Below are 18,269 nucleotides of genomic sequence, written 5' to 3' on the forward strand. Positions count from 1 at the left end.
ATCATATCTAGTTCCAAGAAGAGTAAACTCATGGGAAAAAAATGAAACTTACATAAGCCTTGAGCTACCAAATTCCCATTGACCCAGTGATTCTGTGGGACAACTGGATTTAGGCCAGTTCTCATCCAGTCATGCACAGTATCTGGGCAATGATCACAGTTAAGGCAATTATGGAGCTAGTCCATAATTAATCTTATTGGCTTTGTGAATACTGTGGCTCCCTGGTATTCACTGAGATTTTGTTCCAGGACCTTCTGTGGATACCAAAATACATAGATGGCCAATGGGTAGTAAAATGGCATCTCTTATGTAAAATGGAGCCCTGGTGGCACAGTGGTTAAATGCCTGTACTGCAGCCATTCACTCAAAACCACTAGGTTGCGAGTTCAAGACCAGCAAAAGGGCCCAAGCTCGACTCAGGCTTGCATCCTTCCGAGGTCACTAAAATGAGTACCCAGACTGTTGGGGGCAAATTAGCTTACTTGCTAATTAGCTTACTTGCTATTCACCGCTAGGATCTTTGGAATAGTGGTATATAAATAAAACAAATTATTAAAATTAAATTATATATAATAGCATAATCAAGGTGTGCTTTTTGGATTTTATTTTTTGGAGGGGAGAGCAGATATTGGCAAGCTGTGGAAGGTGGAATCTGAGCATCCAGAATCTGTGGGTCCTAAGGGTTCTTAAACTGGGAGAATCAGGATGTAATAGCTACTTTTTAGGAGTCATACTAAAAGCTTGTTCCAATTAAAATTTGATAATCTCCTTTAACCATTAAGAAGCTGGTGAAGATCCAATGTTGTCTATAGGTTATACTGTCACTGAAGAACTCTGGTTCCTTGTCACATATTCAGAAGCCACAGAATAATCAATGGCCTGAACTGGCCCTGGCTAACATTCTTGATTATAGTGAGATTTATCTGAAGTCAGCAGAGCAAAAAGCTTTTGCAGTGCAGTAATGCTGCTTCTGGGTTTGTGTGTAAATCCTAAATCCAACTGCTAGTTTCCCACTAGAACAGACCCACGGAATCAATAGGATTTACATTAAGTATTAATTTACCATTCAATAATTTTTGTAATTGAGATGACCAATTGGATTTAAGTCTCAAATTGCACATTAGATATTATTTTGAAGAATAATTTAGTGAAAACATTTTGTTCGGGTATGAATGGAAAATAAAACTGAACCTTATGCAAGAAACCAACTTGTTTGATACAAAGTCTGATCACCTTCTCAGGAAGCCTGGTGGATGGATGCTAAAGATTCAGATGGATGTACTCTAAACATTAATACAACTAAATCCACTGAACCTAGTAAAACTAGTGAGCAGACATGATTACGCTTACATGTACTTATATGAAAGCAAGGATGATGGAAATCAATGGAACTTAATTAAAGTTAATTACATTTATTAGTGAGTTCAAGTTCTTAATATGTGGAGGGAATTCTATTATTTATTTATTTATCATCATCACTATCACCACTACCATTTGAGATTGTTATGCTAATATCTTTCTGTGGCATCTTGAACAGTATTTTTTCTCCTCTATGGAAGCCCAGCATCCTCTCATTATGAATTTTACATTTCCTTTCTTTAATGGGAAAGAACATTGGTCTCTCTCTGATAGAATAATCAGAGAACTGCATGAAAGTATGCCTTTCCACAGTAGCCAACCAAATGACTGAAGTAAAAATGTAAAAATGTTTGCATGCATGATGGAGATATACCATATATATATATTATATGTATATATATACACATATATTCCCTTTAAACTAAAATGTCAGACAAGAATGTGAAAACATACTTCACTTTATTGTCTTTCAGGCATGAATGGCAACAATTAATTTGTACTGTTGATTCCTGAAACATGTCCGATGTGAACTCTGAACAGTGAAGAAAACATCTCCAAGAATTACATAAGATGGTCAGTAAAACTTCAAAATGTAGGAGATTTATTCCTTTCCCATGATGACATTGGATGCAGAAGTTAAGCACTTTCATTTATGGCCTCCACTCTTGTTTCATTTCTGACCTGTTGGCTAATGTCTTCTTTGTTTTTAAAACAGACCAGAGTATTCATTTTCTTAATGGGAACACTTTTGTATGCTTGCATTTCATTTAATTCAAAGACATGATGCTGTGTTCGCATCTTCCACCGCCCTCCAAGCCTTTCCTCATGTCAATTGAATTGTCTCATATAAGCAATGATGCCTTCACACCAAAACAAATTATAATCTTTTTTTGTGTGTGTTCACATTTTATTTTGGAAAACAGGTGCTTAAAAATTTTAGATTTTTTTAAAAAAAAATTCTAAAAAAAAGGAAAAGGAGGAAAAAGAAAAAAATCACAGTATTTACAAAGATATCATAAATGGCTTAGCCATGCAAAACAAAAGACTTTGGTTTTATCCCCCCTTTAACTTTGGTTTAAACATAGACCAAGATGATTATTTTGTTCCCTTGCCAAATAAAGCCTTAACCCATGTGGAGAGGACTTTTAACAGGGTTGTTTTGCCATATTTTATACAGTATTGAATTTATAGGACATGTCATTTATTTAATCCATGCCAATACACTACAGGAAGCTTTTATTTAAGACATCAGTCACTACTGCCCAGACATTTAACATTTTACAAATTTACAACAGTGTTTTTTCTCCCCTAAGTGGCAAAATACATTTCCTAACTTCCATCTCCATTTGCCTTCTACTTAACCTTCTCCTCACGATCTTCCTGTTTTCCTGGCTCGTAAATCTGTAAACAGAAACCTGATGCTTATTCTAATAACATCTTCCTGCCGTTATCAAAATTATCTATTACATTCTCTCTGATGCTAATCTTCTGCTAAAAGAGAAAACATTGCTAAATACTGCTGTCTATTTGCCCTGATCTATCCAAACGTTTCTTTTTATGCTAACCCTCTAAAAAATTCTCAAGCATAAAACAGGTTTATAAAGTTACAATCTTGAATGTAACTAAAGATACATAAGATTTTATTTCATTGATACACTTTCATGTACTTTTTGATAAATTATGTACCAGTTAAAAACACTAAAATTATCTCAAGGTGCAATATTTGTAGTGTAGTTAACAAAAACGCACACACACAAAAATATATATTCTATTTTGTGGAAAAATGCAGCTTTGATATGATCACTTTAAAAAAAAATACACAAACTTCCAATTCTGATTTTTTTGAAAGTAAAAAGAAAGATAATTTTTAAGGCAGTGGATAACAAAAATATTTCAGAACTAATTTTTAATTCCAGTCATTCACGCTATATATCATGGAATTGCAAGAACAATTAGTTTTCCAGAATGCTATCAATAAAAAGATTTTCCTGTCTAAAAAAGACTTATTAGTAGACATCTGCATACATAACAACATGAATCTCGCTTAATACCTGATTCTACTTCTGGCAATTATATACAGGTCCTTTATAGGTGATCAGGTTTACCATTATTTATGTACTACTTAGTTTGCCCCCTCCTTTTAACAGATGCATTCTTCCCCCTTTTAGTGGTGCTTGAAAAACATTTTCCAATAAGGCAATCTTATAAATTAAATACTTGCTGTGCAAAGTAGGAGCTTTACTGATAGCAATCAGAATTAGAAATGTATCTCTGGAAAGGGTACAGAAAAAAAAATGGAAATTAAAACATTACACTATACATCAGATTACCAGCGACTCCCAGAACAAAGCCTTACAGTGTATAAAAATAGCTACGTAAAAAATTTACATAAAGGCAAACCAAAAGAAATCTTCAGTGCAGACATTTACAAAAAAAATATATATTCAAAACGGAACACAAACTTGTGACCTATCATCATGGCTGCTGCCAAAATTAGTTTTGCTGATATTTTTGTAAGCTTGAGATAACTGTAAATTCGGTTGAAAACTTGATAGAATGGTCTGCGTAAATACTTGAACCATGAATAGCCGTCAGGTCTTCATATATATCTTAAATACAATCCATGTTCATGCTTCAGTTGGTCTATGTTTATTCTCTGAAAATAAGGAACTAAGGGTCAGTTGAGATAATCTACCATTATGATAAATACAGTAAGGTGGAAATGTTAGTTTTTCCATGGAAGATTTCATGTCAATAAGCAAAGAATATGGCTTTAGGAACTGTCATTTGTGAGTTACTGTAACAACCTAATTTGTGGTGGTATATTCTGAAGATTTTAATTAGGAGTTTCTTGCTGTAAAGAGGGAAATGGGGTAGGAAGGCAAAATATACTGCCCTTAAAAGTGAAAATATGGTGAGTGAATCCTGTTTGAAAATATGACGGTAAAGAGAAATACACTGCAGATAATATTTTGTAAGGAACTGATGATAATATCTGCCAAAATCATTAAACCTTTTGTTCTCTCCACTGTCCTTTAGATGGACTATAGTAGATCCTTGTCAAATAGCCTATGACAAATTTATGAGATGGCATGCCTTACTGGATAATACAATATTTGGTAAATGAAAGGCAGTAGAAAAGGAAGGAGACTAGATTGCAGATGGATTGATTCAGTCAAGAAAGCCTCGGCACTGAGTTTGCAAGACTTGAACAGGGCAGTTGATCTTAATGATCTTTCATTCATAGGATCACCATGACTCAAAGGCAATTTGATGGCAAGCAGCAATGAATGAGAAGCTACAGCAATATAAGCCCCCACCCTATACCCTTCACACGGAGCAAACAATGTACTGATAGTCTTTTTGGAAGGTTTTCTCTATCACACTGCAAAGCCTGTGTACCTAATATGTTTTAACTGAACTCTGGCTTGTCAGGTAAAAAGATTTTTTGAGGGTTCTGGAGACATCAATAAAACTTCAAACTCTGCTCTGAACTGCTCTGCTTTTAGATGAATTAGAAGCTCTCTTTAGGCATTCATCTGAATTTGGGTAGCATACAAGTTTTGCCCCTCAACATTCTCAAGTCCCTGGACATTTGTATATGTTAGACCTGTGCACAGTAAGTGTGAAGGCCTGAAGTAACCACATAAGGTAAAACTACCAAACTGCCATGAGTGGGAATCCAACCAACATTATCATAGTTTTTACACATGAGAGTTTTGTAGGTACATTCAGTTCCAGTCCTTGCATGAAAGTCTATCTTGCATTCAAGGTGCTTGGAGATGTTGTGGGAGGGGACATGGCTACGTTCTCACCTCATGTTTTAGCCATATGCATGTTTGGGCAAACACTGCAGTCTTCATGGCCTCCAAGGGGGCATTCGAAATATAAGGTTAATTTGGTCTTCTCTCTCCTAATGGCTGACTTCTCAGTAATGCTGAAACAGCTATAGTCTTCTTTTGGAAATCATATTTTCATGTTTGAAATCTGATTTTAAAGTATTTGTATTTGGAACCCATTATTTATTTGTTTTTCTTAAATAGTTAATGTAGGGTTTTGAAAAATAAAGCAAAAGAACCCTCCTTTCTAGTGGCAAAAGAATCAACATGGCAGGATTAACCCAATGGAGATATTATTGCCCTAAAGCAGTATTCATTAGTTAATCTTTCCTGGCTAGACATTTGTAAAATTATCTTGGAAAAGGGTAATTCCAAAGAACAAATGTGAACTCCTCTATGCCAAAAAAAGAGGACAAACTGTAATCATTGCTCAAGATCCTACTGGAGTGTTATGTTCATGCAACACCTCCCCCTCCCCAATTCTGCTTCTGCATGATCACAGGAGCTTCACTATTTGTTGCTGCCAGGCTCTGCTCAGCTGCCTCTTCCTCCTCTTACCCACAGGTAGCTTGACTGCTCTCCAACTTCCATTCCCAAAGCTGACTCACTGGGAATGTGGGTGAAGTAGCTTCATAAGCAGAAATTTTGGAGCAAATAAGTCTGCTCTTGATGAAGCTGATTTCTTAACATTCTAGTATCCTACTTCATCTATATCATCCTACAAGGGAACTTGATTTCCTGATAGTTTAGTCTCTGTGATATAAGGTAACACTTCCCAGTTTGGTTCCTAATGAAAAGCTTTACTTGATAAAAATGTAGATATCTGTCTCCAATACTGTCATATTCTCTGCATGCTTTTTAAACATCTTTACTGGATGAAGAAACTTGCAAACTCTGAAACCTAGCATGACATATAATGCACTGTCCTGATGGCTTAATAAAAGTACAGTGTGTTTGCGCCATACACAGGTGCACCATACATGGCTTCAAGCTTACTCTGAAGCTGCACAACAACTAAACAAATGATGGATGTGCCTGTGGCATGTGCACCACACCACAGCATGAGCACACATCCCATTGTTTACAACGGGGCGTGAGCATACGTAGACTTCTTCTTACATGGGGGGATCCAGAATGGATCTCCCCGTGTAAGGGAAGGGTCCACTGTATTATCATAATATGGACTTTTAACTAGGCCCTCAGTACCCATGAAATTTCCATCTGTGGATTTAAGCATTTGCAGATGTCAAGCCTGCATTGTCTCCAGTGGCAGCGCATGCATGCGGCTGTGCTGCCATTAGGGTTAACAGAACATCCATTGTCCCTAATGATGGCATGTCTGCATGCACATGCTGCCATTGGGGACATTGGGGACTGTGCCTAATGATGACACATTCACATGCATGCACTGCTATTGGGGACAACAGAACATGAGCACCTGCAGATTTTGGTATCTGCGGAGCAGGGTTCCAGAATGGATCCCCTGAAGATACCGAGGGCTGACTGTAGTATAATATCTTGGTCATTGGAAAGGGACAAATTTGCCTAATTGAACTGAATTTTATCAAGGCAGGATACCAGGCTGGGAAGGAACCAAATAGGAGGTATACTTAAGCTTCATAATAGCTTGTGTTATTGACAATGCTGAGGCACTAATGCCTTTGAAAAATGCTAGTGAAGCTAGTCTTATGATGTGTAAAAATAAGGATTTTTCTATTAGTAATTGGGTCTCTCATAGCCATGCAGAAACTATTCCTCAAATACATTCTTCATATATAAAGAGAGAACCTACATCTAAGGGCAGAGTGTAATCCTCTGCCCACACATTTCCATGCCTGTTTCCCCATGCAAGTGTGCATATATGAGAGAAGGTTATCCAAGGAAACATCCTCTAGCTCTTTGTGCCCCATCCAAACTCAGAAGAGGTCAATGCACTGCTCACCAGTAGGGAGGGGAGGGAGCAAGGCAGCATGTAAAATAAAGAAGAACTGACTCATCTTGACTTAGAGAGGCAAGGCATTGATAGTGTGTTCACAGATGGAGTGCACCTTCTGTCCCTTCCCCTACAAGTTACACTGACTGACCATCTTTTTTCTTCCTCCCATGCTCCAGGAAGGAACAACAACAGGCCCTCCTAGTGCTTAACAACAGCCCCCCCTCATGTATTTGCATGCATTCATGCGCACTTGGACATTGTACAAAGTGTTACGAAATAGAACCTTGTACACACTTACATGTTCAGATGTTATTAATAGGATTTTGGCAGTACTATAGTATTCGTAAAGCATAGTTCTGTTTTCCAGTCACAGAAAAACACAACATACAATTGAAAAAAAATGCAGAATGCATTCTAAGTAATAAGCAGATAAAATGTGGTTAACTTCTTATTCAGAGAACAATCTTCAAAGCATTACAGAGACCAAAATCCATTTCAATTTTATTCTGAGGACAGAAAGGTTGCATTAGACAGTTGTTTACACATACCTTGAATGATGACTGACTTGTTCTCCCTCTCAAGCTTCAGATTTGTGATTGTTTTCTTCTAACTTTTTATTTTCTTCTATATTCCCGAGGTCTTTATCTACGTGTTTTGAGGCTGACCTAAAATGGAAACAAAAATACAGTGATATCTCATTGTGCTCTTGGCTTCTGTTGTAAACAACCATTTGAAGCAATATAAAGCTTTTTTCCCTTTCACAAAAAAGAATTTTTGCAATTCAGCTACTATCATATGAAAATGCCACTTTGACCAATGAGAGACCTTACTGCATTGAACCCTACAATAATATCTATTCACATTCAGTGCAATTCAGTTTGACATATATCCTGCATTCATTTATACATTTACACATCATTGGGTTATGCCAGCTACAACAGTTTGTATTTCTTCACAAAAATTCATTAGCAAGATCTATGTACACTTGAAAGGGGTGTTAATGCTAACACCCAAAGTGCTATTAAGACACCTTCATTAATATGGCAGTTTCTTTTGTGCACAAAGGTAGCAATTGCCTTTATGCACTCTTTTCTTGTTCTGACAGAGGAGATATTAACTATGAGTGGCAACTTTTAGAAACAGGGGGGAAAAAACCCTAACGTTCAGTTCCCACCCTCCAGACAAAAGGAGGAGCACCCAAGACCCAAGATGCAAATGGTGCTTACTAATAGAGTCCAAAATCCTGCATGGGGAAATACAGTGTAGCATTCTGCCAATGAAATATTGTCTGTCTCCTCTCTCCCATCCTCCAGGACATATCTTCTTCCTTCAGACTCTCCCAACATAGCCATGAAATGGCAGGAGAAAAGCAAGAAGCAGGTGGATATGTCACTATAATTGGATGTACAACAAAACAGGCATCTTCTAGAACTTCATGGGGATTTTCTTGACACCCTAAGGGATAATGATGTTGTATGTCAGCTATAGGGAGGTAGCTTGACCATCATATGCCAATGTCTGGGGGAAGGGCATAGGAGGAAGTTGAGACTCAAGGAGGTCATTGAACAAGGAAGGTGGTGAATCCCTTTCTCTGCAATAACCATAAACAAGGACATAAGCTGGTGTTATGTCAGTGTATGTCACTAACAGGATGCCAGCCACTGTTAAATTCCTGTCCACACTAGCACTTACTGGTAGTCTGCATGCATAAAACATATTTACTAGGAAGTAAGAAAAGTGAACTCAGCATGATATATTCCTGAGTAAATATGCACAGGATTCTGATAAGGAGTTCAGTACCACTACCATATTTCTGGGGCTTTAGTCAACTTCACCCTCTAATTCCACTCTCTCTGGTGATGGTCATCCTCCTGAAGATAAATCAGATGCTTCCAAAAAGGTAGATTTCATGCTGTTGTTTGGAGCTACTGTTGACATGACCATGCTCTTCCTGCTGGAGCCAGAAGAGGAACTGACAGCCACAACAATCTATGTCTAGAAGTCCTCTTGATGCTGCTCAAGAATAGTAAACCCGAATGCTTGTTTTTATAGAGGGATAAATTCATGAATTGAATGAAGGCATCAAGTAGCTTTTCATAATATCACAGTAAAGTTTGCATTCTGTGGAGGGGAATCTTTTTCAGTCTTCTAAGGTTAATCCCTCATGTACTGCTGTGATAACATTACAAAAAGATTTAGGCTGCAATCCTATATATACTGACATGGAAGTATATTCTACTGAGCTCACTGGATCTTATTTCTGAGTAGACATAGACACGACTGTTTTGTTTTAAGGTATAAATTTGCAAATCCATGTAAGCAATATTAATGAAATCCTTACATCAAAGGAAGCTTAACAGATGCACACCTCTTCTGCTGAAAAAAAGGAACTGTGATGGGTTTAATCTTTGGTCAGAATGGCTTGGGGATAATAGTACTCAGATGATGTTTAACTTTCCAAGTGCAGCGTACAGTGCAGAAAACTAGTGATGTAAAATATTTTACGCAAATGCAAAGGGTTTCCAGGGCTTACTGGGATTTATTTTTTTTTTCTGGAAATGGAAACTGCTGTAAACATGATTAAAAAAAAACATACCCAGGCATTTCAACTAGAATGCACCAGGCAAGAGCATAATGTTTCTGTTCTTGTTATATTTTTTGCTACAAAAAGAGGGCTTCCTTTGTTCACTTTTGAAACAATTAAATTTCCTGTCAGTGCCCATCTTCCTTCACCACAACACTTCTGCTATTGGGCAGTTTCTGCTTTCTCATGGCATGATGAAATGGAAGTATCATAGTCTATTGGCATGTAAGGTACATTTTGTATGTTCCATGGTGCTCTTACTAGAACACAAGTGAAAAAACAAAATTTCAGCAGATGCAAAAACAACAGAAATAAATGCAATCTGAACTTGGGAGGGGGGAGGCTCATTTCAGAAGACTCCGACAAAAGACTTTGAGCAGCAATTCTGTTATCAAGTGTTTATTCTACAGCTTTCCCAGTTAAAGTCCCTTGTTAAAGTTCCCTTGCTAAAGTCTCCTCACCTTAGCTGGTACAGGTTCCTGATGTCCAGACATAATTTATAGACAAGCGAGGAGATTAGGACTTGCTTCTTGCTCCTGCTAGATTTTCATATTTGAAAATAATAACTTATTTAAAACAAACAATTAATGTAGTGACAGACCTTGCAAATGGAGCTCTGTTTAAATGCCTTACATAAAGTACTTATGAGGGGGCATAGTATATTGGAAATGCTGTCTTCCATGGCTGTAGATATAAGTCTGGTATTTTTTTTAAGTGACACTTCCTCATAACAGAAGCAGTATGTCCAACATTTGTAGGGATCCCTATTAGAACCCTGGCTCCCAGGTAGGTGTAACAGACATAGCCTCCTTAATTGAAGAGAATCGCTCTAGATATGCACAGGCATTCTAGGCTACGGAAATCTCAAAATGCTATGTTTCCACATATTCTGGACAAGCTCACACAGATGACTACCATGTTCTTGTGGCCGACAAGAACTAAAATAAGTCACATGCACAAGGTCCTGCAAGGCTACTGATAGATCAATTTGAATTTTCCTCCCTGGCAACTTCTCAATCTCCACAGAAATACTTATGTTCTTTGGGATTTTCTTTTGTTTCTGTCTATCTGGAGAAAAAAATTAAGATTAAGATGCTCAGATGCTCACGTAGGCATTACTTTCCCCCTGAGCTATAGCTTACTTTGTTGAGTTATTAGGATCTTGGTGAGTGGCCGCTAAATGTTTATGCTCATTGTATTTTAAAGCAATGCCTATTTCACAGTTTCTTTACCACTTGGTTGTTTAAATACTGAATTGGAAACTTGAGTTGATGTATTTCTCTTTATCTAGCATGGAAGTTTAGTTTTACAAATATGCTCATCTGCTTCAAACGAAGCTCTGGAAAAGGAGCCTAGCTTTCCTTACATATAAATGCCTGATTCTCACACAGACAGTTCCTAAGTCATTAACATTAAAAACATTATTCAATATAACATGGATAATACTGAATACCTCTGAGCCTATCTTGAGGATTATAATGAAATAACAGGATTACAGAATCTTGCAGCTTGTTTTACCTTTCAGATTTAAAAGTGCACATACATGTATTTGTAACAGCTAATACACTGAGTCAAAACATTCCTAATATCCAACATCCTGCTGCCAAAACTACTGACTTAAGGAGAGCAGTAGGAAACTACGTTTTGGCTGCTTATCTATGCTTCAGAATATCTTTTGCAGGGAACATGAGGCAGAGGGTGCAATTTTATTTATCTCTTCAGAGGTTGGCCATTATGCGGATGTAACATTGGGTTAGAAAATGGTTGGGCAAAGTGTAGCCCTGGGGTCCCAAGGCTCTTGGGTTCTTGACCCCTTCGACTTCCCAAACTGACCTTTTTCTGGACAAAAAAGAAGGAAGGGATAAAAAAAGAAGCAGACAAATAAAAATAAATGAATTGCATGGAGTGAAAGATATCACCTACACTAAATTTTGTTTGAATAGAACAGTAGTTCTATCTAATAATTCAATCAAATCTTACTGAGTCCTTTCTTTAATTTTTTATTGTTAACACGTTTTTTTACAACCCATTTCTGGTTATCCATTAACTAACCTAATGAATTCTCTGGATTAAATTTATTTTACTGTATCTTTCTTACTTAACGAAAATTCTCTCCAACCATTTCCGCTTGACTCTCAATCAACTTTTCTGGTTTGAGTGAACACCTCCAAGTCGTTCTTCTGTTTTAGCTGCATTTTGGTATATTATCTTATTCAGTGGGACATGAATGTCTATTTCATTTATTCCATTTATCTATTCCAGAAGCATTCTGTTTACTCCAAGGATTATTCTGACATTATTCCTTTCATGGATTTCAGCCCCCTTGGTCCTCTCTCTTCCTTTTCCTGCTCACTCAGAACTGCATATTAAATTATGACAGGAACCTTGGATTGCATTTGTTGGAAAACATGGAGCCATTAGCCCTCTCCAATTATTATTATTTGTGCCTCGCCAAATAAGAATTCTACCTCTTCAATGAAATTTTCCTTCATCTCTTCATTTCTAGCATTTCAGAGAGTGAAATTGAAAATTGTTCACAGCTAGAATCCTTATATTTGCTGTGTTCACAGTACCTTAGTAACTTTGCCTGACCCCTTTTCTTTGGATGCTTAACTGAATGCTCAACTGAACTTTTAACTTTCATTTGGGGGATTCTTATTCTTATGAGAGAATGCCCTTATTTTGCCACTTTTGAGCTACAACCTCGTAGCTAAACCCTGGGAGCCACAGCATTCTGTACTTATAATGAGATATTATATTGGATGATGCCTGTTTTTCTTCAAGTTATGTATTTGTTAACTTTCAGATAACCATGCTTATAATGAGATGTTATATTGCATAATGCCTGTTTTTCTTTCCAGTCATATATTTGTTACTTTTTAGATATCTGTTTTATTATTACACTATGGTCTCCCTAATTAGTTATCATTATATTGAGATTTTTGTCTCTGGAAGTTGAACTGATTGTAATTGTCATTGCCTTGTCATCCCCAATAACAAGCATGAAAATGTTAATATCATACCAAAGTATATTTTAAAGGAACAGTTTGGGCCAAGATATTGTTGTGAGGTTTCACGTTTAAAAAAAAAATAGAGAGATTGAGTTGCATGTAAGAAATTGGGGGGATAAAACCAAAGTAGATACAATAGAGGAGATATTTCTACGATATTGCTTGTTAAAAGCATAGTTCTGCAAACCGTAAATATGCACAGAGGAATGGGTCTACGATCCATTCTTCATATCAGCACATTTCCCATAAACTGTGCAAACATTCATGGTTTTTCTGAAGTTCTAAAACAAAAAAAGGGATAACTGTGATAGAAATCAATGGCCAAAAGGAAGAATTTTAAATTTTCTGCCCAATATACAGGCTGGAAGAGTAGAATTGAATTAAAACACTTCTCCCCATACATCTACTGAGTGGTGGCACCATGCTGTCTCAAGGAGATCATTACAGAGACACTGTGACTGACTGAAAAAGAACAAAGGGCAATATTGTGAAAAGTTAATTGCAGTAAGAAGCACTATGTCCAAGCCTTTTTATGGGACCCAAAAATGAATTCATATTGCTAAGAGATAGTCTAATCTAAATGTATTACTAAGATTGAATGATCCAGAATAAAGCAATCTGTTAGGTAGAAAAATGTGTCACCTAACAGATAAGCAGAACCCCAAGGAGATTAATGCATTGTGTCATGAAAGTTTGAGAAATTAGTTCCTGGTGAGATTATAGTGCCACAGAACTTTTTATTTTTGTTTGTATGTTTACTATCTGTGACTGTAATCCCTTTAACTATTTCAGGTATCAATAATTTCAAAGATAGATTACTTCTGTTTCATGTACTTCACTATGTAACCCTTCATTAAAGTATATGTACGGTTTTTCTGGTTTTCTTGCTATATAAAAATTATATTTATAAAGCTTTTTCCCACCAATAACTGGTCTTGTGGTAGGAAAATATAACTAGACAAGATATGGCGTTGAACCTAGAGCCTTCTACACTTTGCAGGTGGCATGTCTGCAAGGGCTCTTTTGTTCATTTCATTGGGAGGAAAGTATTTTAGAAATGCTTCAGGAGATACCGTATGTTATTATTATGCCTGTAGTTGCTTCTTTTATTTTGCCTGGGAAGGGGATTAGTAGCAGCAGTAGCAGTAACACCAGAAAATCTCTAGCTGATTGCTGCCAGATATCATCTATCATTTATAATTTCACAACTCCCAGAGTACCTGACGTAGCTCCCTCAAAGGGAACTCTTGGAAAAGAACATGGCAATTGTTTGTGAGTAGCTGCGCAGGTCTTCTCCGTTGCCTTTACCATAGCTATTCTCCCTATCAGCCAGAAGAAAACTTCTGTTGCAAAGGTAAGCATGCATCATTAGCACACTTAGCATATTTCCCCTCACTTATGGATTTCCTCAGCCTGCCAAATTGCCATGTGTTCAGGTTCCCAAGTTAAACGTTTGTTTATTTTCAGAGAAAGGTAGTTTCAGTTATTACTGTCCCAGAGCTACAGCTTGTGTAAACATCCAACATTAATAATAGCATCATCCATGCAAGTATTGCTTTTTCAGGGTGGTATCTTTCATTTAACATAACATTTCAGTGGCTAATGTTTTCATTTTTATCCTTCCAGAAGGCTGAAATGAGTGAATCCTTTTCTCTGTCCTATCCATTTGAAATGCTTAATATATTTCCTTGGAAGTATGGTCCAGTGCTTTGAATGGGCCGCTCTGAGAGCCATTAGGGCTGAAGGGCAGGGTATAAATAACGTAAATAATAATAATAATAATAATAATAATTTCTTTTCTCAAGCAAATATGCTTATGAGGTCCACAGATAAACATTTTGGAATAGATGGCATGGTTGAACATCAAAAATAAGCTCAACTCAACAATTTCAACAAAAAAGAGAAAGAAAAACTTAAATTTTTTTTAAAAAGTGGGTCAAGGAACAAGGTGATCCACATTACATGGGAACAATGTTGCAGCTAATCACATCTAAGGTCTGGTTAGAGTTTAGATAGGCAGTGGCTTGGGAACTCCTATTTGCATGAACTCCAGAGAAAAAAGACCAGATATAAAGGTAATAAAGAAATAAATAACTCCACTGGAAAACAAATGAGCATTATACTTGATGAACAAATATATGGCACATATAAGCTGAAGTTACCAGCTTCTCCAAATTAATTAGAACTGTGGCAGAGAGAGACTCTAATTGAGGTCATGCCTCAATTGGGTGCTAAGAATGCAAAATTAGAAGTTCTGAGAATTTTTTCATAAAAATAGCTGCAGTTCCAGTTTTCAGCCATGCTGAAGGTTTCTTCTTCTTCTTCTTCTTCTTCTTCTTATTATTATTATTATTATTATTATTATTATTATTTCATTAATTCAAGTAATCACTTGGACTACATCCTATCCTAACCTAACCCACTGCCAGCTCTTTACAGCTGAAGGGTGGATAAAGTATTGCATTAAGTTGATCTATTCCTCAAGTGCTATCATAAAAACATAAACATATTTTTCTCATTCAAAATATTAAGTTATGTTGACATTTTAAAACAACTGCAATATGAACATTCTACAAATGACATTCACTGAAGACAAGCACATCTAGCATGTGCTCCACTACTGCCAGCAGTGGAAATGTCCTCATATCGCAAAAGGCATACCTTATTTTCATTTGAAATTTAGTACCTTTTTCACACACGCACATGCACACACATTCACAGACAGAGAGACAGACATGGAAGGAATAAGCCTTTAAAATCTCAAAGAGAATGATTTAACATCCCCCAGGTTTTTGATTTAAAAGTACACAGTGTATTAGGAATACCTCATTAAAAGCCAACTGAGAGGGGTTATGTCAATTTTGTTTTCATGGTTCACTGACTTTGTTTTCAGTTCACTGATAAAAATAACAGCCAAGATTCCACATCATATTCGTAATTATGAATGATCTAAGAGAAATTAGCCCTGGAAACCCACCTTAAACTAAGCAACAGAAGTCTGTAGTGTGGATAGGTGAGACATTCAGGATGGCGAGGCTAGGCCCTCCCTCCTCCAAGCCACAGTGCAATGATCCCTCTCCAACTCCATAGAGTTTAAAGTGGGTTCTGGCAGTGTTTATGATCATGGCAATAGTGCCACAACTATGAATACAAGGCATATCTGAAAATGGACCACTTGTGGATCTATAACTGTAGGTTATGAATCTGTTACTACAGTGCAAGATGTTAGCTACCAATCCTTTGATGGATATATAGAAAATCTCAGTATCCTTTTAGGGGTGATATATCACATTCTTATTATGGGATATGACAAGACAATAAAAATTCTACAAATCACAACACACATAAAAAAGTAACTTTCTTGCCTCGGGAGGGTTTGAATGTTCTGTGCTGCCTCCTTCTCAGATTCTCCGTTGACATCCCTTTGGGGACAGAGATTATATGAATAATAGTTCAAAAACTGTTTGAGAGAGGTGGCCTATGTGGATATCAAATTTTGGGGAGCATGTCAGGAAGGATTTTTTTTTTAAATCAACACTACTTGGATCTCTTTGGGCATTAATTTTTTTTGTGAAATCCTTATTTTTTAAAATACTTTATAGTTCCCAGAAAGCTGCAACAATGATTAATACTAAGAGACAAATTCATGCTGAAAACAGAAGACTGCCTGCAGAGATAATTCAGCTGATTAAGTTTTATTCAGAATTGACAGGTATAGTAATTATACATAATTTAACAACAAACAATTCACTCACTACCCAACATAATCTGTTTTAGACGTATTAGGTTCATTATCTCCTTTAAAAATCTTGAAAATAAGCCAATTGATTCTCCTTTTATATGATCTGAAATCATTATTCAGTATTTTTGGACCTTGTTGCAGTGAGTTATGCAAACATGGACTTTGGTGTTCTAGGATACTCAAAGCTATAATTGTATTAAAAACCATGTTTGCACAACTGACTTGCAGTGAGCTTTTACTAGTGGTAAAACAGCATAGGAATCTTTAAGAATGTTTAAGGAAATGGTTACAGCAGGTTGCCAAAATGAAAATAAGAAAAGAATCAGAAATGGGTGGGAGAAGAAAGGAGAACATAATTTCAGTAGGTAGGCAAGATATCAGGACATATAGAGTAACATAATCCTTGTGTTTTGTGGGAGTCACAGATAAGCTCCTTGAGCAAGAGGTAGATCTCTGGATATTTAAAGCACTATTCAATCACCCAGTGAGTTCCAGACATACTGAACTACAATTCCAAGCCTCTATAGCACCACAGTGATATGATGGTTCTGCTCTTTCCAACAGGATCTTCCAGCACTTAGCACCATGAGCTTGGTCTTGTGATGCTTGAATTCTGAGCTACTGCAAAATTCCATCTTGTCTTCCATGCTCTTTAGCATCATTGGAGCTACCGGAAGAGTTCATTTGGAGACTTGGGATGAAGTACTATTAGCGTGCTTTCCCTCCCTATTACATCTGAAATCAATTTGATGTAGTGCATGGGCTGTACCATAGTTTGGAAGAAGTAATGGGTTAGATGAGGATTGATAAACGGAATCTTGACAAGATGGGAACAATATAACTGGACTGTTCCTAAGTCTGGGAAGTTTGGAAATAGACAGTTCTTTGCTGAGGAACCTCTCCTGTTAGAGCAAGTGTACAGCTTTTGTATACTTGTTGATCCAGACTTCTGTCACTATAGGAACAAGTGATCTCACTAGCTATGGGTTGAAAACTGCTGCAGGGAGAAAGCAAGGGAATAGTGCCTTGCTTCCCCAAAAGTGACACAGGGATGCATAAGGAGCACTTATATACACACGTCATTAACATGATGTCAGCCTACGGTATGTATTATAGACTGCTGATTAGATCTGATTAGATCTCTGAAGTTTAATAGTACTTATAGTGTTCTGTATTTTCATCTGGTATTTTTTACTTCTATTGTACTTGTTAGTTTGGTGGGTTTTTTAAAGTAATTTTACTTCTAAAACAGGGTATATAAATTTAATAGTAAATAAATCAATCAATCTGGAGGACATCAGGTTGTGGAAAACTGTCTTAAAAAGAAAGATTCTGAAAAGGCTGAGACAGCTGAAGTCTAATGTATGGCAAGGTATACTGGAGCTACATCATCTTCCTTGCAAGATATTGTTAAAATACAACATCAAAGCAAGTTACTATTATGTTAGACTCTCTCTGTGCCTTACAAACAGAGACAATTAAGTCCACTTTTGGTCAGATAAATGGTATTGTGATGATGTCAGACCACACACTTTTTCGATTGTACAATATTGTATAAATCTATCCGCTTTAGATCAGGGTTAGGGAACTTGTAAGCTTCCAGATGTTGTCAGATTCCAGTTCCCATTAGTTCCTGCCAATGTGGGAGACAATGGAAAAAGCAGGTAATGAACATCTAGAGGACCACAGGTTTGCCACACATTCCTAAGAGTACTAAAAGCAGTCACATGTATGTTAAATTGACAGGGCACTTTTATTACAGGTTCCATAATAAAATTGCACGATGACATCCTCAGTG

The 18,269-nt window shown here is 36.8% G+C and overlaps 1 protein-coding gene across 5 annotated transcripts in view; it reads right to left on the reverse strand.

Moving 5' to 3' along the window:
• Positions 1–2,244: 2,244 nt before the first annotated feature.
• The window catches only part of ALCAM (activated leukocyte cell adhesion molecule), a 183,571-nt gene continuing 167,546 nt past the window's right edge, over positions 2,245–18,269 (reverse strand). For 3 of the 5 annotated variants that reach the window (XM_089512355.1, XM_089512354.1, XM_089512358.1), the window contains 3 exons: positions 16,095–16,151; positions 7,683–7,799; positions 2,245–4,015 (listed from right to left, as the gene is read on the reverse strand). In XM_089512355.1, the coding sequence (XP_089368481.1) occupies positions 7,712–7,799; positions 16,095–16,151 (145 nt within the window). In that variant the 3' untranslated portion in view covers positions 2,245–4,015; positions 7,683–7,711. The remainder of the gene's footprint in view (positions 4,016–7,682; positions 7,800–16,094; positions 16,152–18,269) is intronic. The other 2 variants (XM_089512357.1, XM_089512356.1) reach the window with 1 other exon arrangement.

This window comes from Sceloporus occidentalis, unplaced genomic scaffold (genome assembly GCF_023333645.1).
Source record: "Sceloporus occidentalis isolate IW3139 unplaced genomic scaffold, rSceOcc1.0.p SCAF_2, whole genome shotgun sequence".
In the NCBI taxonomy this organism is placed as follows: Eukaryota; Metazoa; Chordata; class Lepidosauria; order Squamata; family Phrynosomatidae; genus Sceloporus; species Sceloporus occidentalis.